Consider the following 22,275-nt stretch of genomic DNA (forward strand, 5'->3'; position numbering starts at 1 on the left):
TGGTGATCTACTTCTGAAAGTTTACATCCTTGAAAACCCTGTGGAGAGGTTCTGAACTGCACACAGGGAGTCACCATGAGTTGGACTTGACAGTAACCAACAACAACTTCTGAGTCTCAGGCACACTTTCAATTGCTTTAAATTGCCATTGGTGAAAAGCTGAAGTATCAACACAATTCAGAAAAAAATGTTGTGAAAAGAAAAACATGCACACCCACGTACACACACGCCTGCATGTACCCATGAGCTCCCCCGCCCCGGGCCCATGGTTTTCATGTTCCCAGTCCCCTCCCAGCCCTGGTCCAGGACCCTTGTGGTGCAGCGGGCATCCGTTCTGTGGAGCATGTCCCCATGATTCTCTGTGGCCTTCCCATTTGTCACTGCACACATATGCAGCACTTTAGGGGCTTGAAACACAATGATGGATTAAATGCATTGGCTCCTAAACTTCTCCCTTACCACCCACTTAATATTTTCCTGTTTATTAAAATTCCAGAGTTGGGGGGGAAATGTACGCACCTGTTCCTTGCAGCAGAATAATTCTCATGATGATGGTTTGCCCTTTGCCCTTGAGATAACTTCCCCACCATTGCAGGACCTGAGGTTCTGGGACCCCTTGAAGAATTCTTCATTTCTTCATTCAAAGATAGTTACTGAAAACTGCGTGTGAGGGGCTCTCATCCATGCTGAGGGCATAGAGCTGAGTCAGCTTGGCTCCGCCTGCATGGATCATACCGTGTGAGGGGCCTGATACCACAAATGGATTCTCAAAGTAATGGCCCATTGCTAGGAGAAGGGGAGCCTGGGGAACTGTAGGAGCTGAGGTCTGGTCCTCATCTATCTGGGAAAGACTTTCTAGAAAAGGAACACGTGAGCTGAGTCCTGCCAGGGGGTTCAGGTAGGAGTGAGGATTCCAGGCAGATGAAAACTCCCAAAGAAACAACGGGTGTCCTAGATCTGGCATCGGTGGGAAACGGGCAAATGGTTCATAGTTACCAGTGCAGATGGTGGGAAGTGGGGAGAGGTGAGGGATACAGCGGGACAGGGTGGGAAGACCATGGCAGGTCATGTGTGCTGGGTTCAGTAGGGGATGAGGAAGGTTCATGGCAAGACCTTGGGCAGGGTGTGCCTGTGAGATCCTCAAGCTCCGAGGCCCTCTTTTACTCCTCTCTGCAGCCCCAAGTCCAACCACAGGGCCTGGAGGGTCCTCAATACACATGTGTTAATTGGGCGGATGGAGGGATGGATGGATGGACTGAGGGTTCTCAATATATGTGTGTTAATTGGGTGGATGGAGAGATGGATGGACAGAGTAAGGGCCCTCAATACACATATTAGGTGGATGGCAGGATGGATGGGCAGACTGAGGAAGGGAAGGGTGACAATTGGCTTCGCTCTTTAGAAGGTCATGCTTTTGACTGTTTGAAGAGTTGAGTCTGAGCAGGAAGATGGTAGTGAGGCTGGGCCTAGGGAGATTCCTCCTGGACAAACTCAGGGATTGCTCCTTCTGGTCTTCCTCTTTCTCTAAAGGTGTGTCTTTCTCTGCCCAGGTGATGCTCCTGTAGACCCTAATAGTGTCCCTTCTCGGCCAAGAAACACTCGTCTCGAAGCACGAGAGAGCCATGGGCACCCTCCGAAGGAACTCCACAGCCTTCCTGCTCTGGATACCGCTGCTGTGGAGCGCAGGCAGCCATGGGCAGGCGCAGAGGGCAGGTGGGCCCGTCGCACACTTCGCATGTCCGTGTGTCATGTGTGTGTGAGTATAGGGTGTATGCGTGCATGATCTGGTGAGTGTGTGCTAGGGAGTGCATAGGGAGTTGTCCAAGAGGGTGTGTTAGTTGTCTTCCACGAACGCGTGTGCATCAGTTGTCCAGAAGGAGCATGTGTGTGTGTGTGTGTGTGGGTATGGGGACACAGAGAGAGACAGAGAAAGAGACAGAGTCGGCTGACTTAACACATGAGCTCGGAGCTGCCAGAAGGGAAGCAGGAAAAAGAAAAAATAGGGATGATGGGGAAAATGGTGGCCTAGAGGGAAGCAGTCACCTGTCAAGTCTCACAGGGCCCTCTAACAGAGCCAGAAGCCAGGGTGGCGGCCCCCAAGTTCAGTCAGAGCCCTTGCCACCTCATAATACTTCATTCTCACTTGTCCACAGTCCAGTCTGTTCCAGGCCTCCAGAAGAAAATGTAGTGAGAGCTCTAAAGTTGCCTTTGTCAGGCCTCCTGGACAAACGAACCTTCTGGGGCCTTAAAACAAATTTGCTCTTGGATTACAGCCTCTAGGCCGGGCCCTGTCTGGCCCTCCACAGCAATTACCCTGAAGCGGCCAGGCGCTGGAGTGCCCCCAAAACAAAAGGATGAGCTTTTGTGTGAAGGAGAAAAACTCCCCACGAAGATCTCTGAGTCCACACATCTGGGCCAATGCAGTCCACAAACTCGAATCCTGTTAGGATCAGTCCTGTTGAGGCAGGGCTTTCACTCAGCTCCTGACAGGCAGATCACAACTGGGACTTAGACACTGACAGGAAAGGTATGTGCAGGACATTCAGGTGTGGCACTGTCTCAGGCTGGGATTGAAAAGTATTTGAGTGTGTGTGTGTGTGAGTGTGTGTGTGTGTGTGACTACAAATAGCGTTACTGCTTTTTCTGTTTTCTAAAATTAATTCATTCCTTGCAAACATAAAATAAGAAAATGTAAAGGGCTATAAAGAAAATCCTAAGCATTACTCACAGTTCTGCTTGCCCAGAGGTAAGCAATGTTTTCCTGCCTGTAGGTTCTTCCAGGCAGACATTTAAATATTTAAATACAGTTGCATACACACAAACACAGGTGACCTTTCCAGAAATCTATCACATATGTTTTATATAGAGCTTTTTACTGTTTTTTTTTTTACACCCAGCTTATTGGCAAAATGTATTCACGTTGGTAAATACGGGCCCCTCTACAGCCACCGTTGAACGGGGGCCTAGCATTCCGCTGTATGGATTCTTAGTGTCTACATACTTTTTATCTACACAGGCCCACACGGGCCACTGAGCTGGTAGTCTGCAGGAGTTTGCCTCAAAATGCCGCAGTGCATTGCCTTCTACATCTTTTTTCTTTCTTTTTTTCACTTGTGATTTCTTAGGATAAATCACTAAGTTTGTAATTTTTGTATCAAAAGATACCCCCCTTTACAAGGCTTTGAAGCCCCTGAGGATGAGTATGACAGAACCCACGGCCACTTATCCCGTGTGTGAGCGCTGTCTTCCACATGCTCATGTATGCTGGACACCACTGGTCTTTTGTTTTACCTTTGCCAGCCAGATAGCTTCATAAATACATAAGCTCTTGGCTACTAGCTGAAAGGCTGGTGCTTCAAACCCACCTGGAGGCCCTCAGAAGAAAGGGCTGGCCATCTGTTTCTGACAGGTTGTAGCCTTGAAAACCCTATTGGAGTAGTTCTACTCTGCACACCTGGAGTCGCCATGTGTTGGAATTGGCTTGACAACTAACAATAACAAGAGTCAAGACTGGCACTTCTTAATAGTGCTCTTCTCCATCTGTACAGCACTTTTGAGTTTAGAGAACACTTTTTCCTCGTCTTATCTAATGATAAAATGAGGATGAGTAGGCTCCCTAGTAGAGTTGCTGTGACAATCAGAAAAAAATTATACAGTTCCCTGTTTTGCTTAAGCAAAAGCATTGCATAGTATATATAAAACTTATATTTATTAATACATAAGAATATATTTATAAAGCATTATAGAATATCTATACATTTGTATTGAAAGTATATGAATACAATGTCTTTCACATCGTTTCTAATAGGTGAAATGCTGTGAAGTGTTTAAACACCCACCAGGAGAGCAGCGGTTGAATAGATCAGGCTCCTTGGTGCAGTGGAATTGCTTGTATATGTGCTGAGCCGTGGACACAGGCAGGGTGCAGTGTGTCACTCAGTGCAGGGAGAACAGCTTACCTGTTTGTATATGTGCTACAATCCTGTTTCCATCAAAAACTACATGGAAATAGAAAATTACCAAGAATACATGCAGCTAACATGCTTGGCTGCTAACCAAAAGGCTGGAGGTTTGATTCCACCCAGAGGCACTTTGGAAGAAAGGCCTGCCAATACATTTCCAAAAAATCATCATTGAAAACTCTGTGGAGAGCCATTAAAGTCATTAAAAAACCCAAAACCAAACCTGCTGCTGTCGAGTCAATTCTGACTCATAGCAATCGTATAGGACAGAGTAGAACTGCCTCAAAGAGTTTCCAAGGAGCAGCTGGTGGATTTGAACTGTTGACCTTTTTGGTCAGCAGCTGAACTCTTAACTACTGTGCCAACAGGACTCCATTAAACTCATTAGATCTTTAAACAAACAAACAAATGGACAAACAAGCCAAAAAAAAAAAAAAAATTATGGAGCACAGTTCTACCCTGACATATACGGAGTCAGTCATCACGAGTTGGAATTGACTCAACGGCAACTCGTTTGTTTCCTTTTTTTTGTTGTTGTTGCATGCACCAGAGTTTAACAGTGGTTATCCCTGTGTAGATGGGAATGTTGGCATTGAAAACATTTTTAGATTTTCTTTTCTGAAATGATGGAGCTCTGGTGGCGATGTGGTTAAGAGCTCGGCTGTTAACCAAAATGTCGGCAGTTTGAATCCACCAGCAGCTCCTTGGAAACCCTATGGGGCAGTTCTACTCCGTCCTATAGGGTCACTATGAGTCAGAATTGACTACGATGGGTTTGGTTTGGTTTTTTTCTGAAATGAGCATGCATTACTTTTAGCAAGTTAGAAAAATAATGAACTAGCTCTTTAACTAAAATAAAAGGGTTTAAAGTGACTGACATATGGTGGTATTACGTGATGTTAAAACATACAGTGAAAACTGTGAGAGCCGGGACTCAACGGGACTGCCTTGTTTTTCCTCCTTTGACGGGGTACAGTCTTAGCACTTTTCTGTCGCTCATTTTAGTGGAAAATATTTGTGTTTTCCTTCTCTAACAGGTTTCTGCCTCCCACAGGTTCTGGCTTTTGCAGGTTTTATTGTAACATGATGTGATGTCTGTATTGTCAATGGAACCTCACAGCAACCTTGGGAAAGCCAGTCGTTACTGCCATGTGACAGCTGGGGCACAGACCTCAGAAGTTAGGACAGCAGACAAAGCCCCCCAGCTAGTGACAGGCAAAGCAGTACCTGCCTCAGGTGTGTGTGGCCCCAATGGCCTCGCCTGCAGGCTCCTAGGACAGACAGTGCAGTTTCCAGACCTATTTGCTTAAGTCATGCTTTCTCTTGCCCTGCAGGTTGCAAAACTGTGCACTACGACCTGGTCTTCCTGCTGGACACCTCCTCCAGCGTGGGCAAGGAGGACTTTGAGAAGGTGCGCCAGTGGGTGGCCAACCTGGTGGACACCTTTGAGGTGGGTCCCGACCACACGCGCGTGGGTGTCGTGCGCTACAGCGACCGGCCCAGCACGGCCTTCGAGCTGGGCCGCTTCGGCTCGCGGGAGGAGGTCAAGGCGGCCGCGCGGCTGCTGGCCTACCACGGGGGCCACACCAACACGGGCGACGCGCTGCGCTACATCACCAGCCGCAGCTTCTCCCAGCAGGCTGGCGGCCGGCCCGGCGACCGCGCCTTCAAGCAGGTGGCCATCCTGCTGACCGACGGCCGCAGCCAGGACCTGGTGCTGGAAGCCGCCACCGCCGCGCACCGGGCGGGCATCCGCGTCTTCGCGGTGGGCGTGGGCGAGGCGCTGAAGGAGGAGCTGGAGGAGATGGCCTCGGAGCCCAAGTCCGCCCACGTCTTCCACGTGTCGGACTTCAACGCCATCGACAAGATCCGTGGCAAGCTGAGGCGCCGCCTGTGTGAAAGTGAGTGGGGGAAGCAGGCAGCCTGGAGGGGTTCCCTGAGCAGAGGGGAACAGTGTCGCCACTTCAAACGGCCCAGGCTTGCACAACTAGAGCTGGCCGAGGTGGGGCGGAGTCCACCGTAGCTAGGTTCAGTGACATGAGTAACCTAGTGAAAACAACTAAGCAACTGCCTGGAGTGAGCCCAGACTCATGGCCACTACATGGGCGTCACAGTAGAACTGTGCTCCATCGGGTTTTAATGACTGATTTTTGGAGGTAAATTGCCAGGCCTTTCTCCTGAGGCACCTCCGGGCAGACTTGAATGACCAGCCTTTCCGTTAGCAGCTGAGCGCATTAGCCATTTGCAGCACCGAGGGGTTAGTGAAAACATTTAGTAGGTGCATCTTATCAAGAAACGTTTCTCATCTTCCTCCCCTCAGGAGAGGTGGAGGCGGAGGCCGAGGCAGAAAGGATTTTGGAATCACAGACAGTTGTGTTCTAACCTGCCCACCTGTTTCAGATCCATGAAGGCTAGTGAAGCATCTCTGAACCTCACCTTCATCTCTGAATTGAGAAAGGCTGCCAGGTTTCAGATAGTGCCAGCAGAGCCAGGCACGTAAACCAAAAACAAAACCAAAAAACCAAACCGGTCACTGTGGAATTGATTCGGACTCATAGCGACCCTGCAGGACAGAGTAGAGCTGCCCCATAGGGTTTCCAAGGCTGTAAATCTTTACAGAAGCAGACTGCCACGTCTTTCTCCCTTGAAGCAGCTGGTGGGTTCAAACCACCAACCTTTCAGTTAGCAGCTGAGTACTTTAACCAGTGCGCCAACGGGGCTCCCTTCCAGGCACATAGTAGGGCAAAATATATCAATTCCTTTTCCTTCTCCCAGGGTGGTGATGGTGGGGGTGACCAGGCAAGAAAAAAGGCTACAAACTGGCTTAGTGAACTGTAGCCAGCAACCCAGATTCAGCCCTTCTAGAGATGGTCAGGGTTGTGTATCCTAGAGGCTGCTGACAAGTGACCTCTGAGATAAGCTGAAGTCGCTAACCTACTTGTCTGGAATCTGGTGGCTGTGGCTGGGGATGAAGGGCGTGGGGAGGGGGAACAGGCAGAGAGTTGATAGTCTTGGGGTTGTCCTGGAAGCCCGCTCTCTCTCCTCCTGCATGGCTGGTGCCTCCCACGAGCCAAACCCTGTCACCAGCCCACACAGGAGTCAGGTGATGCAGGTCAGAGAGGTTGGCCTCCTGGGGCTAAAGCAGGCCAGGAAAGGGTAGGAATGGCTGTGGAAGGGCAAACAGAATTGCCACCCCAGAAGTGCCCCGTGAACCTTGGAGCTCCAGCCTCCCTTCATAGTCAGAGAGGAGGAGACTATTACCCAACACTCCCGGGGTTCAGTCAGCCTGATTGGCCCAGTGCGGGCCATGTGACTATTCCTAGCCCAATCACTGTAGCCTAGGGGTGAGAATAGGGTGACTGTTTGGGGCTTAAACCCAATGACCCTAAGATTTGGCAATGGAATTAATTATCAACCCCATACCCTCAAGGAAAGGGGTGAGATACAGGAATGAAAATCGGGGGCTATTACCAAGAGAAGGGGAAATGGATGCAGTCAGCCCAGAACACCACGTCTGCCATGATAAGAAAAAACTCATGGTCTCTCTGTTTCTGTTGTCGTTAGCTGACGTTAAGTCAGCCCCGACTCACGGCGACACATGCACAATGGAACAAAATGTGCCCAGGCCTGAGCCGTCCCCATGACTGTCTCTGAATCAGAAAGCTGTGACCTGTAGCGTTTTCACTGGCTGATTTTCAGAAGCGGATCACCAGGCCTTTCTTCCTAGCCAGTCTTAGTCTGGCAGCTCTGCCAAGACCTCTTCAGCATCATAGCAACATGCAAGCCTCCACGGACAGACGCCTGGTGGCTGCACACGGGACACATTGGCCAGGAGCCTGGTCTGCATGCAAGGCAGGAGTTCTACCGCTGAACCATCACTGCCTCCATCTCTGTGTCTAAGCTCCTCCAAACGTCTAAATAGATGTTAATTCTCGGAAGTTTAAAGCCAGTAGGTTTTGGTAAATACAGCTGTGAGACAGATGATGAGGGCCTAGCCCATTCGGATGACAAACGAAACACCATCTCCTCACCATCCTTCAGGGTAAAACAAAATGAAAGAAAATAAAATAGCCAGCAGTAATATAAGGGGAAGCGTGTAGTGAGAGTCAGTAAAGGAGTGTCCCCAAATCCAAACAACCAGAAACCCCTCGGCACATGGCCGATGCGTCTGGTGACTTCACAGCCTGAATAGGAGCAGTTATGAATAGGGGCTTCTTAGTGATAAGCTGGAAGGAGCCCTGATAGGGCAACACTTAAGTGCTTGGCTGCCAACCAATAGGTTGGCAATTCGAACTCACCCAGCAGCTCCATGGGAGAAAGACCTGGCAATCTTCTCCCATAAAGATTACAGCCGAGAAAGCTCTAGGGGGCAGTCCTGTCCCGTTACTTGGGGTCCGTCCAACATCCACACACTCAGTGATTCCTCTTTACCTGGGCACATGCAGGTGCCAGGGATGCAGTGATGAAGCTGACACTCTTTGGCCTTGATACTAGTTGTGGTGGTTGGCAGGAGACAGATAATTACACTACAGAGTATGCACTGGCCACCCCCTGCCGTATGGATTAGTTTATCTGCCTGGTGTCTGCTTCCTACACAAGAACATAGCTCCACGAGGGCAAAGCCCTGTTCCTTGTCAACCCCCTCCCCCCGCCCATGCTAGAGCAGAGCCTGGCGTGTAAGCGGAGCTGCCTGCATTGCGTGTCTTTGAAAGGAGGTCAAGGGCAGGGTCTGGCATTTCTGTGCTTGCCATTGTGATGGGCCAGGTAGAAATGTGTGCACAGTGCCTGCCCCCCCCACCCCATGCAAACAATAAAACTCTACAGCAGATCTGAAATCACTGGGATTTTTAACTCCTCCATATTTTGATGGGCAGAAACAAATAGATTCTGGGTTTTTGGTGAGGGTTTGAAAAAGACAGGCTGGCAATTCCACTCCTAGGTATATACCAAGATGAATTAAAATCAGGCACTCAAACAGATATGTGTACACCAGTGTTCATTGCAGCACTGTTGAGAATAGCCAAAAGGCAAAAAGAGACCAAGTGTCCATCAGCAGATGAGTGGATAAACACAATGTGGTATATCTTCATCGTCTAGTGCTATCACAGAAAAACCACAAGCGGATGACTTAAACCAAGAGAATTTTATTCTCTCACACTTTAGGAGAGTTGTTGTTGTTGTTGTTAGGTGCCGTCAAGTCGGTTCCGACTCATAGCGACCCTGTGCACAACAGAACGAAACACTGCCCGGTCCTGCGCCATCCTTATAATCGTTGTTATGCTTGAGCTCATTGTTACAGCCACCGTGTCAGTCCACCTCGTTGAGGGTCTTCCTCTTTTCTGCTGACCCTGTACTCTGCCAAGCATGATGTCCTTTTCCAGGGACTAATCCCTCCTGACAACATGTCCAAAGTGTGTAAGACGCAGTCTTGCCATCCTTGCCTCTGAGGAGCATTCTGGCCACACTTCTTCCAAGACAGATTTGTTCGTTCTTTTGGCAGTCCATGGTATATTCTTTGCCAACACCAAAATTCAAAGGTGTCAGCTCTTCTTCGGTCTTCCTTATTCATTGTCCAGCTTTCACATGCATATGATGTGATTGAAAATACCATGGCTTGGGTCAGGCGCACCTTAGTCTTCAGGGTGACGTCTTTGCTCTTCAACACTTTGAAGAGGTCCTTTGCAGCAGATTTGCCCAATGCAATGCGTCTCTTGATTTCTTGACTGCTGCTTCCATGGCTGTTGATTGTGGATCCAAGTAAAATGAAATCCTTGACAACTTCAATCTTTTCTCCGTTTATCATGATGTTGCTCATTGGTCCAGTTGTGAGGATTTTTGTTTTCTTTATGTTGAGGTGTAATCCATACTGAAGGCTGTGGCCTTTGATCTTCGTTAGTAAGTGCTTCAGGTCCTCTTCACTTTCAGCAAGCAAGGTTGTGTCATCTGCATAACGCAGGTTCTTAATGAGTCTTCCTCCAGTCCTGATGCCCCGTTCTTCTTCATATAGTCCAGCTTCTGGGATTATTTGCTCAGCATACAGATTAAATAGGTGTGGTGAAAGAATACAAACCTGCTGCACACCTTTCCTGACTTTAAACCAATCAGTATCCCCTTGTAGAAGTCAAAATTCAGGGTGCCAGCTCTGAAGGCTTTCTCTGTCTGTTTCAGCTCTGGGGGAAGATCCTTGTTATCAATCTTCCCCTGGTCTAGGAGCTTCTCAGCACAGGACAGGAACCCCAGGTCCAAAGGACATGCTTGCTCCCAGCTCTTCTTTCTTGGTGATATGAGGTCCCTCTCCTCTCTGCTCCATTCTCTCTTTTATAGCTCAAAAGAGATCGACTCAAGATACAACCTAATCCTGTAGATTGAGTCCTGCGTTATTAACATAACTGCCTCTAATCCTGCCTCATTAACATCATAGAGGTAGGATTTACAGCGAGTAGGATAGTAACATCAGATAACAATATGGTGGACAACCACACAATACCGGGAACCGTGGCCTAGCTAAGTTGACACACATTTTGGGGTACATAATTCAGTCCATAACATGGTGCGTACCTGTCAAAGCCCATTGCTGTCGGGTTCATTCCGACTCATAGCGACCCTATAGGACAGAGTCGAACTCCCCCATGGGGTGTCCGAGGAGCAGCTGGTGGATTCACACTACCGACCTTTCGGCAAGCAGCCGAGCTCTTTAACTACTATGCTACCGGGGCTCCACAGTGCTCACACGCAATGGAATGGTGTTCAGTCGCAGAGAGAACTGAAGTTCTGATACGTGCTGTGGCATGGATGAACCTTGCAAACACGTTGAGGGAACTAAGTCAGACACAAAAGGACAAATGTCGCATGATCCCACTTATATGAAATATCTAGAATAAGAAAAAAAAAAAAGTCAGGTTGGCTGGGATAGGCTGAATCAGGCCATCAATATCATCTACCTCCTGGGGTGGGGCAGTGCTGGGGAGGGGACCCTGATCCGACTCCCCTGGAGGTTGTGTTGGGCAGGTGAATAGAACTAAGGGGTCTGCTGTGGACAGTGGTTTCCACTATCCTCTCTCACTCCATCCTCACCCTGCCTTGGGGTTCGTATCGAACGACACTTTATGCCTGGGAAAGCTGAGGCTCTCAACCTTTGCTGTCCAACGCAGTGACCACTGGTCATGTGTGGCTCTTGAGCACTTGAAGTGTGGCTGATCCAGACTGAGGTATCCTCTGAATAAGTTTTCTTGTGTTCTTCCTGTTTCTTGCTAATGGCCCTGGGGTACGAAGGGGTGCATTGGTGTCTCCAGGATGCAGGAGAAATATGGTATTAAACTCTCTCTTTTTTTTTTTCTTAAAAAAACACTATTTTATTGTGTTTCGTTGAAAGTTTACACAGCAAATTGGGTCCCCATTTAACAATTACTACACAAACTGTTCAGTGACATCAGTTATGTTTTTTGCAATACGTCAACATTCTCGTTCACACCATTCTGGGTGTTCCGTTTCCAGTAACCTGGTTTCCCTGTCCGCTTACCCTTCCATCTTGGCTTTAGAGTAATTGGTGACTCTTGGTCTCATACAGATGATTTTTTTTAAAGGTACGCTCTACTCCCAGTGATAGTCCTTATTTTAAGAGCTGATCTGTTACTTAGCTAAAAGGTGACCTCAGGGGATAGTTTCAGTTCAAGGTTTAAAGTCTCTCAGGGAGATATTCTCAGAGGCTTCTAGTCTGAACCAGACCAATAAGTCTGAAATTTTTAAGAATTTGAGGTTCTATTCCAGATTTTTCTCCCATTCTATGAGGATTTCTCTCCTGTGGCCCTGATCAGAGCAGTCGGTAGTAGTAGGGCATTAAACCCTTGATTCAGTTCATTGTCCATCCCCTGAGAGCGTGAGGCCTTCCACACTTCCCTTCTGTACCCTACTGAATATTTAATCATTAAGCCAGTAGCCAGAGCCTAGCACAGAGCCTGGCTCATACACGGTGACCAGTGACTGTAGGCTGCATAAACCTTACAGTAATGGGAGAATCCATCTCCATTTTATAGGCAAAAAAGAGTGTCTACAAACTCCTGTGTGTAATAAGAGCAACAGCAAGGTCGCTGTCAAAAGAGCCGAGGGCATGAGAGATGCACGTGCTTCTCAGCCCCAGTAGCCTCCTCCCATCCTTTACATAGACTGTTACCCAGGGGACAGTCTGGGTGGGCATCGTGCCTCTTCTGGCCTCTCCCAGTGCCCTCCCCGAGGTCCACCGTGGCACCCCCAGAAAGCACCTCTGTACCACAGTGCAAACTCCTGCCTGCCCGTGCCTGATAGGGGTTCCCAGCTTCCTGCAGTTCAAGGGGCAGAAGCTGAGAACCAGCCCACAGCCTTGACTGTAATTAGCTTTCTCCGCCCTGGCTCTGTGTGGCCGCCAAACAACCTTTATATAGCTTATCGGACCGCTGTAAGTGAGCCTGTGGAATGCCAGCCGGCCACAGCTGAGAGGGCCTCCACCTACTACTATTTTGGGGGATACTTTGGTGGTCCTTTCTCCCCCATGGACAGGAAGGGTGCTCTGGATCTTGTCTTTGAGCAATTGGGCTCTTGGGCAGGGATGTTATTGGGGATGAGGGCAAAAAGAGGGCCTCTCCCATGCTCCTGTGGTGCCTTCTCTCTGGAGACACATGGCACCCCTCCTCTCTCTCTCTCTCTCTCTCTGTTGTCAGTGTGTTCATGGTTAGCTGAGTTCCAGTGCCAATGAAAGCTTTGACTGTTGGATGGGATGCTTGCCAATACAACAGGGAGAAAGACAAAGAGGAAAAAAGAGTGTAAGAGAGAGGGAGGAAAAGGAGAGAGGACCGAGACTGATTTTTTTTTTTACGTGAGGGTGAGATCAATTTTATTTTTCACCTATAGCTTTCACTCCAGTAGCTCCATGGGAGAAAGTCCTGGCAATCTGCTACTGTAAAAATCACAGCCTAGAAAACCCTATGGAGCAGTTCTGCTCTGCCATATAGGGTCACTATAAGTCAGAATGAATTCGATGACACCTAACACCAACAACACAGTTTTCACTAGAAAAAGCCGACCTGTAAATTCCAGCTATGCGTTTTAATAAGCGTGTGACTCGGCGCAATTTATGTATCAATTTAGAGACTCTCCAGGGTCCCAGTTGCCTGTGGTGTGGGATTTGTACCTCCTCACAGGCTTGCTCGTTTTCGAGATAAGTGAGCTGAGGCTGGGGGTGCACGCTGATGTTTACTGAGGGGCCTCCCTTGTTTTCATTGTTGGTGGCAGATGGGCCCCTTAACCTCATAGGTAAGTGAGCTGATTATTAGATTTATTTGAGAAAAGTTTTTGTAAGTTTTTATTTTTGTAGTGCAAAAGTGTTCCAGCAAACAATACAACTTATTTATATACTTGAAAATTGATGAAATAGGCCTCCGTAGGCACCATTTCACAACAGTGGATTTTTCTAAGGCCCTTCATGTATCTCATCGAGTTATTATATGTTTTCAGTGCACACTTACTGAGCCCCACATGGGTCTCCATGAGTTAGAATTGGCTGGACAGCAGCTGGTTTGATTTTGGGATATTATCTCCCAGGACTTGTTCTGAGGCACAGAGTTACAGTAGTAAATGAGACAGACATGTCCCCACTTTTAGGGTGACCCTTACTTTCTACAAAGGAAAGGTGATAGACACTGAAATGATCAAGTAAATGGGCAAGGTAATTCCAAACAGTGATAACTGCTTGAAGAAAATAAAGCAGGACGTGGTTTCATGTTTCAGGCAAGGAGATTAGGTGAAGGCCTGTTTGAGAGAGAAAAAGCGAGTCGAGCTTAGAATTGCATGAAGGAACCACCCATGCCAGCTTTATGGATGAAGGGTTCCAGGCAGAGGGCACAGCTGAAGCCAAGGACCTGAGGTACACAGAGTGTGCACAAAGGCAATGGGGCTGGAGGGCAGTGATGGAGCCAGAGTATGGGAAAGTGTCATTATCCCCAATTCCAGGAGGCAGAAATCGAGGCACAGTTATATGACTTAACCTCCCCAAGTTCACACAACTAGAAGGAGGCAGATCCAAGGGTCAGCCACAAGTCTTCACTCAACAAGAAGCAATTGTTAGTTGCTGTCTAGTCGACTGTGATACATGGCGACCTTATATACAACAGATCAAAACGTTGCCTGGTCTTGTACCATCTTCATGATCATTGGTGTGTTTGAGTCCATTGTTGTGGTTGTTATGTCAGTCCATCTCATGGAGGGTTTCCCTCATTTTTGCTGACCCTTTGCTTTACCAACCATGATGTCCTTTCCTAGTGATTGGTCTTTCCTGATGACATGTCCAAAGTAAGTGAGCTTAAGTCTCACCATTCTCAATTCTAAGGTGCATTTTGGTTGTATTTCTTCTAAGACTGATGTGTTTATTCTTCTGGCAGTCCACAGTGTGTTTAATGTCTTTGTCAACACCACAGTTCAAACACAGGGTCACCCTCCAACCCCTATATAATCTTTCCCCTTGAAGACCCAGCACATGATCCCTGGGTGAAGACTGTGAGGCTGGTTGTTAGTATGTCTGGGTGCCATATCTGGTCTGGGAAATTCTTTGGGTCTGCATCTCCCTCTGCACTGAGAACCTTGTAAAGCCATCAGTGAGGGCACAGCCCTTCTGGTAGTATTGTCCCCAGGGACCATGCCTTCCTGACCACACTCTTGCTTTCATACCACATCCCTCCCTCTGCCGAGCCCAGAGACTCGTGGTAAATTCAGGACACACACACACACACACACACGCACGCACACACACACACATCTGGGAGCAGTTGTGGCCACAAGGCGACCCACCCAGCTATTCCTTCTGGGTGGATCTGAAGGCCATTTGGATCAGCCACGTAGATGTCTGTGGTTTGGCACATGGGACCCAGTCAGCCTCAAGAAGAAATTCAGTCCTGGGCCCTCACCCTTTACCTAAAGGTCACTGGGAGTTCTTCTTGAGGAAGCTTGTTATGCTAGATGCCAGCTGCTGGCAATAGTCATCGGGTTAATTCCTTCTGATTATATGCTGGGGAATTTTATTAGGAAATGACTGAAAATGATGAAAAACTAAAAACCTCCCATCATTTATTCTTGATTTATGTAAGTCAGGGAAGAAAAACATAAGTCTCCCACTGTGCCCAGCCAGAACCGAGCCTGGAGATGACCGGGGGACCCTTTGATACTTGCTCCCTGCCTTACTTCTATCTGTGCATTAAAGACAAAATGAAGTTGTAGAACACACAACGTTCTGCAGTTTTCTTATTTTCCATCAGGGTGTTTAGCTCTGTCTTATTCTTTCTAACAAAGACACCTTATTCAGCGGTGAAGACAGACCATCATTTCTTCAGTCAGCCCTGGGGTGATGATCATTTCGTTTGCTTCCAGATTCAGGCTTACTGTTAACAAAGCAATACAGGGACTTCTCGTACTGGCCTCCGTGTACCTGTCGATGTTTTCCTGTAGGTAGATTCCTGGGTTTGCGTAGCCAGAGCTTATGCGCGTGTGTGATTCCGTCCGTGCAGCGTAGGCAGCGGCAGTGGAATGCCCTGGTTAGACTGCAGCACTGGAGCTGGGGTGCCGGGGGTGGCCCCCAGCCCTGCCTCCTTACTCTCCCTGAAACCTGAGGCCGGCGCACAGCCTCTTTCTGCTTCTGTGTCTTCACCTGTGAAAGGAGGATGATGGTGACACTCCATACCCTGTAGAGTATGGTGAGGATCTAATGAGATAGTACCTGGGAAGCGCTTAGCAGGCAAGTTCATGGCCCTGACACACACGTGTTTGCTCTTACTATATGTATGTACATAGGAGCTCTCCTTTGACACACGTGGGGCGTCATGAGTCGGGGTCGACTTAGCAACTCGTTACCGGTTTTACTATATATATGTTTTTAAAGCACTTAGCTGCTAACCAAAAGGTTGGCGCTTCGAACCCACCAGCCACTCAGTGGGAGAAAGATGTGGCAGTCTGCTTCACTAAAGATTTACAGCCTTGGAAACCCTATGGGGTTGTTATGAGTCGGAATCAACTTGACGGCAGTGGGTTTTGGTTTGTATGTATGTTTATGTCCTGTATGCCGTTTGGTAGGGTGGAGCTTTGGGGGGCCACAGAACATTGTATCTACGATTTACCACCACCACCGCCCCATATAGAGGTGCCTGTTGGCGGTGATGTCACCCCGTTTGAGAACGCATGGCTTCGGATGCGTGAGAAGATTACAGTAAGAGGACTCAGGGATGGGGGCGGTGTTCCGTCCTGCCTTCTCTCTCTCCGTAGCTGTGATCTATATAGCATCAGGGTTAGGCAGGTGGCTGAGGTCACACTGTCTGGGTTTAAATCCAGGATTTTCTCTTGATTTTGACAAATCATGTAAGTTCCTTAAACCTTAGTTTTCACTGTAAAATGAAGGCAATGATAGCAATACCTACTTTCTTGGGCAGAGGGAGCTGTGGATGTAAAATGCTCATCATTAGCACCTATCATGTGTTGACCCTTGTCACGGGGCATCACCTCTGAGACCTCTGGTCTGAGGGCAGAGGGACCCATGGAATCCCAGCTCTGCTCCTTCCGGTGGGGGCTGAGGGGGATCCCTCAGTCAGCGACTCTGTGTCTCCAAGCCTTGGCTTCCTGCCTGCAGAAGGGAGGTGATAATTACCAAGCCGGTGAATAACAGATTGCAGTTGTCATTATTACTATTATTGCTGCTGTTGGCATCATATTTAGTGTCTTTTTGGCAGGCCTATATAAAGAGAACATGCTAAAAATAAAGTGCCCAACAATAACAGGAGTGGAACTGAGGTCCTAGTCAAAGGAAGCAATCAAGCCAGAAGTTCAACTATCATGAGCCTTGTAAAGGAAATCGGTCCATTCAGGAAGGGATGGCCCGCCTGGATCTAATGCAAGGGGATAGCGATTTGGCCCGCCTGTGGGCCAAATCGGGCCAACCGACAATTTTTGGAAATGGAATTTTATTGGAATCCAGCCATGTCAACTCATATACATATGGCAGTGCAAATGATTTTCACTCCACTGCTAACCTAAGGGAAACTCCAGTGGCCTAGTGGTTAAGAGCTATGGCTGCTAACCAAAAGGTCAGCAGTTCAAATCCACCAGGCGTTTCTTGGAAATCCTGTGGGGCGGTTCTACTCTGTCCTGTAGTGTCGCTATGAGTTGGAATCAACTTGACGGCAATGGGTTTGGTTCAGTTTGGTTTACTAACCTGAAGAGCCCTGGTGGTGCAGTGGTTAAGAGCTCAGCAGCTAACCAAAAGACTCCATGGAAACCTTAGGGGGCAGTTCTACTCTGTCCTATAGGATCGCTGTGAGTTGGCATCTACTTGAGGGCAGTGGGTTTACTAACCTGAAGTTTGTGCTCACGGGGTGAAGACTGAGTGCGTTACATTCGCAGGGTGCTTAGAGCAGTGCCTTGCACGGAGTGACTGCTGAGCACACGTCCGCTGTTGCTCTTACTCGTTACCCGTGTGTCCTTGAGGAACCACATGACCTCTCTGACCCTCAGTTTCCTCCTCTGAGACGTGGGGATATCAACACCCGTCTCCTAGCCACGCTACAAGCGTTTTCTTCTCTGATGCAGCGGGTCTGTCTGTTAAATGCTGTTTTAGTGAGCGAGTGCTGCTGTAACACAGACACCAAATGCTGAGGCCTTAAAGGACAGACGTTTATTTTCTCACAGTTCTGGAGGCTAACAGTCCAAACCAGGGCCTCGGCCACGCTGATTCCTTCTTTGCTGGTAGTGTCAGGCGTTCCTTGGCTCTTGCTGATCCTCATATGGCATCTTGTCTTCCCCAGCGTGTGCCTCTGTGTCTAAAACCCCACTGCCATCAAGCCAATTTCGACTCAGCAGCCCTCTCGGACAGAGTAGAACTGCCCCACAGGGTTTCCAAGGCTGTAAATCTTCACAGGAGCAGACCGCCTGCCACATCTTTCTCCCAAAGACAGGCTGGTGGGTTTGAACCACCGACCTCTTTTTTTTTTTTTAATTGTGCTTTAAGTGAAAGTTTAGACATCAAGTCAGTCTCTCATACAAAAACGTATATACACTTTGCTATGTACTTGTAGCTGCTCTCCCCCTGATGAGACAGCACACCCCTCCTCTCTACCCTATATTCCCCATGTCCATTCAACCAGCTTCTGTCCCACTTTCCCTTTTCATCTCGCCTCCAGACAGGAGCTGCCCACATAGTCTCATGTGTCTGCTTGAGCCAAGAAGCTCACTCCTCACCAGTATTATTTTCTATCTTGTAGTCCAGTCCAATCCCTGTCTGAAGAGTTGACTTTGGGAATGGTTCCAGTCTTGGGCTAACAGAACAGACCCCAGGGACCATGACCTCTGGGGTCCTTCTAGTCTCAGTCAGACTGTTAAATCTGGTCTTTTTACGAGAATTTGAGGTCTGCATACCACTGCTCTCCTGCTCCTTCAGGGATTATCTGTTATGTTCCCTCTCAGGGCAGTTATCGGTTGTAGCCGGGCACCATCTAGTTCTTCTGGTCTCAGGCTGATGTAGTCTCTGGTTTGTGTGGCCCTTTCTGTCACTTGGGCTCATAATTACCTTGTGTCTTTGTTGTTCTTCATTCTGCTTTGCTCCAAGTCAAACCACCGACCTTTTGGTTAGCAGCAGCCAAGCGCTTAACCACGACACCACCAGTGTTCCTTCTCTTTGTCTAATCTGCTCTTTTTATCACTCAGAAGTGATTATGTTTAGGGCATACCCTACAAGAAAACCTTCTTTCCAACCAGGATTACATCTGCAGGTACAGAGTTTAGGATTCCAATACATTTTCTTTTCTTTTTTTTTGGTGGTGGAGGGAGACACCATTCAGTTCCTAATAAATGCTTACCATGAACTAGAAATTGTGCATTGTGACTGTAGGTCACAGAAGTACAGTAGTTAATAAGATCAACACAGTTCTTGTCCACCCAGAGCTTATACCTTAGGGGGAAGCAAACCACCAATTAAAAAAACTAACGTTGAAAAGGTATGAATGAAAATTATAGCTGGAAGCTGTAATACGCACTGTGTCGGGCATTAACAAGGGAGGCTAAGATAAAGCAGAAAGGAGGGGTTCTGCCTTAGGTCACACAGTTAGGGTGCCCAGAACAGCAGGGAGAAGACCCCTCCAGGTGGAGGAAGCTCTGTGCACAGGAAAGGGGTTGACGTCATCAGTAACTCCAGGAGGCCAGCACCGCTGGGCATCTTGGTGAACACAAGGGTGGTGAAGGATGGAGCAGAGTGAGGACGGGGCCGTGGTAGGGGGGTCTTGTGGCCACTGAAGGCTTTGTTGTGTTTCATTTTAAACTTTCTGTGAACTGTAAGAAACATCCTGGAAAGTGCACATATCTTAAGTGAACAGCTTGATGAGTTTTTCACAGGCTGAGCATACCCTAGAAACCCACTGAAGGAATTTAAGCAAGAGGATGGTTGTTGTTTTGTTTATGCTTTAAGCTCATTTGTGTTGTTAAGTAGAAAATGAATTGAAACAAAGAAACAGCAGAAACAAGGAGAGCGGCTAGGAGGGGTCCTAGGCCAGATTAAGGTGGTTGTTGTTACTCGCCATTGGGATGGCCCCTGACTCGTTATGACCCCATGCACAACAGGATCAGATCATTGTGATCCATAGGGCTTTCACTGACTGATTTTCAGAAGTAGATTGCCAGGCCTTTCTTCCTATTCTGTCTTCATCTGGAAGCTCCAGCGAAACCAGTTCAGCATCATAGGAACACGCAGGCTTGCCTCTCCAGCTGCGGATCCTCAGGGCGCAGCCCTCCCCCCCCCCCAAGAGGTACGGTTTTGCTCACTACCCTCCCTCACCTGAATGGAAAGGCGTTGCTCAGAGTCTGCACTCCTGGCTGGGCCCCACCTCAGAAGTGCACGCTGGAGGCTGTCCTGGTCCCCGCTCAGGGCTGTGCCCTGTCTCAGGTCGCGGCTCTGCCTTCCCTGCCTGGTTTTGCCCTGGGACGCCTGCACCAGCTGAACCTCACTGGCATCCGGCAGCGAAGGTGCCCACAGGCTGCACTGAAATCTCCATAGGAATGCAGCCCCTAACCATTCCAGGAATGCCCCCACCACCCCGGGGGACAGAGCCCAGGAGGAAAGTAGGAGGAGCTTGGGCTGGCCATGCCCATGTTTGCCAGTGACAGGGACCACCGGAGGGTTGGCTCTCACACCTGCGGGGCCCCACATGCACTGGGCTCTGACCCTGGGACATGCACAAGTCTGGACACAGTCTGACCCAGGCCACACGCTCATGGAGAGAATGCGGCTGGAGCAGAAACAATAAAAAGGCTTAGTTCCTTTGTCCATCTTCCCTGAGACCACAGAGCTAGAGGCGGTTGGGTGGGGTGGAGGTGGGTGGGCTCACTTGATGAGTTGGGGTCAGAGTTGACCAGGACGTGGGTCTCTGAGACCAACTTGGTGACCTGTCCTGTTCCTTCTCTCCATCCTTCCCCACATTGTCTCCTCCATGTGAGTTAGGGACAAAGGCCTTGTCAACCCCGCCCCCCCGCCAACTTGGGTGAAAACTGGCCTCTCCTTGGTCTTTGTATTTCTCCATCTACTCAGAATCTTGGTAAGGGAGAGGGGAGGCTTTGTTTTCCCCTCCCTTGTAGGTCTGCTCAGCCATCCTCTCACCTAGGACAGAGCACAGCATCACAAGGTCCTTGGGGAGTTCCACCTCCCTGTCTCTTTCCACGTACCCCCTTCCTGCAGGAGCTCAGGGCTTGTGGGTGACGGACTGGCAACTGGGGCTGGTGGGGGGGTTCCACACGGCACCCTGGGTTCCCTGAGAGAATCCATGGGTCGAGGAGGGCCTGTTGCTGTTTGGGATCCCTATGCCCTTGCTGTTGAACTTGGTACTTAGGCACTGTCCCTTATCTAAGCCGTATAGGACTCTGAGTGGCACGTATCAAGAGGATGGTTTCAGTTCTAGACTTGAGCAAACTGGGCCTCAAAAAAAAAAGTTGTCATGGAGTCAATGACATTAGGTCAGTGACCCAGTGTGTATCAGAGTAGAACTGCCCCATAGGGTTTTCAGTGGCTGATTTTTTCAGAAGTGGATTGCGAGGCCTTTCTTCCAAAGTGACTCTGGGTGGACTCGAACCTTCTACCTTTCAGTTAGCAGTGGAGCACATCCACCATTGCAACATCCAGGAACCCCAGCCCGGTGTTTTGGTCAGACCTGAGTTTGAATCCTGCTCTGCCACTTAATAGCAGAGTGACATTGTCAGGCAGGTCATTTAAACTCTGTGAGCCTCATTTTGTTCATCTGCAAACTGGGAATAATAAAATCCCCGACGAGGCCATTGAGAGAATTAAACAAAATGCACTGGAATGTGAATGTCGAGAGGGCAGGGGCGTTTGTCCTTTCCATACCCTGCAGCCGCCCTGGCATCCAGGCAGCGATCCTGTCCCAGTGGAGGTGGGCACTCAGGGACAGCCCAGTGCCTGGCACGTCACGTTGTTGCTAGGGATCCCATGTGACAGAGTAGAGCTGCCCCACAGGGTTTCCTAGGCTGTGATCTGTACGGGAGCAGATCACCAGGCCTTTTCTCCCATGGAACTGCTGGGTGGGGTTGAACCACTGACCTTCAGGTTAGCAGCTGAGCACTCTTAACTCTTGCCCACCAGGGCTCCCTGGCAGGCAGTATGGTCTCAGTAACGTGGAAGGAAGAAAAGGTTGGGTGTAGAGTGTCTCCCACAACAAGGGCTAGGAGTCAGCACTGTGCTGAGCAGGAGCAGAGGCTGAGCCTCCTGTGGCCCCTGGGTGCTGGTCAGGGCTCAGCAGCCCTCCAAAGTCCCTCTGTGTCCTCCTCTCCCAGCACCCAGCACCCCACCTCGAGAAAGGTCCTCATAGCCTCTGGTGACACCTACTAGCGCTTGGTGCAAGAGACCTTCCCTGGAGGGAAACACGGTCCGAGGAACATCATAGGTGATGGGGCAGGTGCTCACAGGTCCTTCTGGGGTGGTAATACTCATGTAATAAAAACCAGGTGCTATCGAGTGGATTCCGACTCATGGCGACCCACGTGTGTCAGAGCAGAACTGTGCTCCATGAAGTTCTCAGTGGATGATTTCCTGGAAGTAGATCACCAGGCCTTTCTTCCAAGGTACCTCAGGGTAGACTTGAACCGCCAACCTGTCAGTAGTGTCACTTCAACATTGCCGGTAGTAAGCGGCCTTCCACCTGTCTTCACCTGCCTCCATCTTGCCCTCCTGGACAGCGGGATCTGTTTCCCTGCCCTGAATTTCACACCACCTTGGTTACCAGACTCTACCTGCCTGCCGTCTTCCTGG

The 22,275-nt window shown here is 49.1% G+C and overlaps 1 protein-coding gene across 2 annotated transcripts in view; it reads left to right on the forward strand.

The window, feature by feature from the left end:
• COL22A1 (collagen type XXII alpha 1 chain) overlaps positions 1-22,275 on the forward strand; it is a 295,566-nt gene that overhangs the window by 13,630 nt on the left and 259,661 nt on the right. The window contains exons 2-3 of one of the 2 annotated variants that reach the window (XM_049854093.1): positions 1,551-1,713; positions 5,297-5,863. In XM_049854093.1, the coding sequence (XP_049710050.1) occupies positions 1,623-1,713; positions 5,297-5,863 (658 nt within the window). In that variant the 5' untranslated portion in view covers positions 1,551-1,622. Of the gene's footprint in view, positions 1-1,550; positions 1,714-5,296; positions 5,864-22,275 lie in introns of those variants that run through there. The other variant, XM_049854094.1, reaches the window with a different exon arrangement.

This window comes from Elephas maximus, chromosome 15, assembly GCF_024166365.1.
Source record: "Elephas maximus indicus isolate mEleMax1 chromosome 15, mEleMax1 primary haplotype, whole genome shotgun sequence".
NCBI lineage: Eukaryota > Metazoa > Chordata > Mammalia > Proboscidea > Elephantidae > Elephas > Elephas maximus.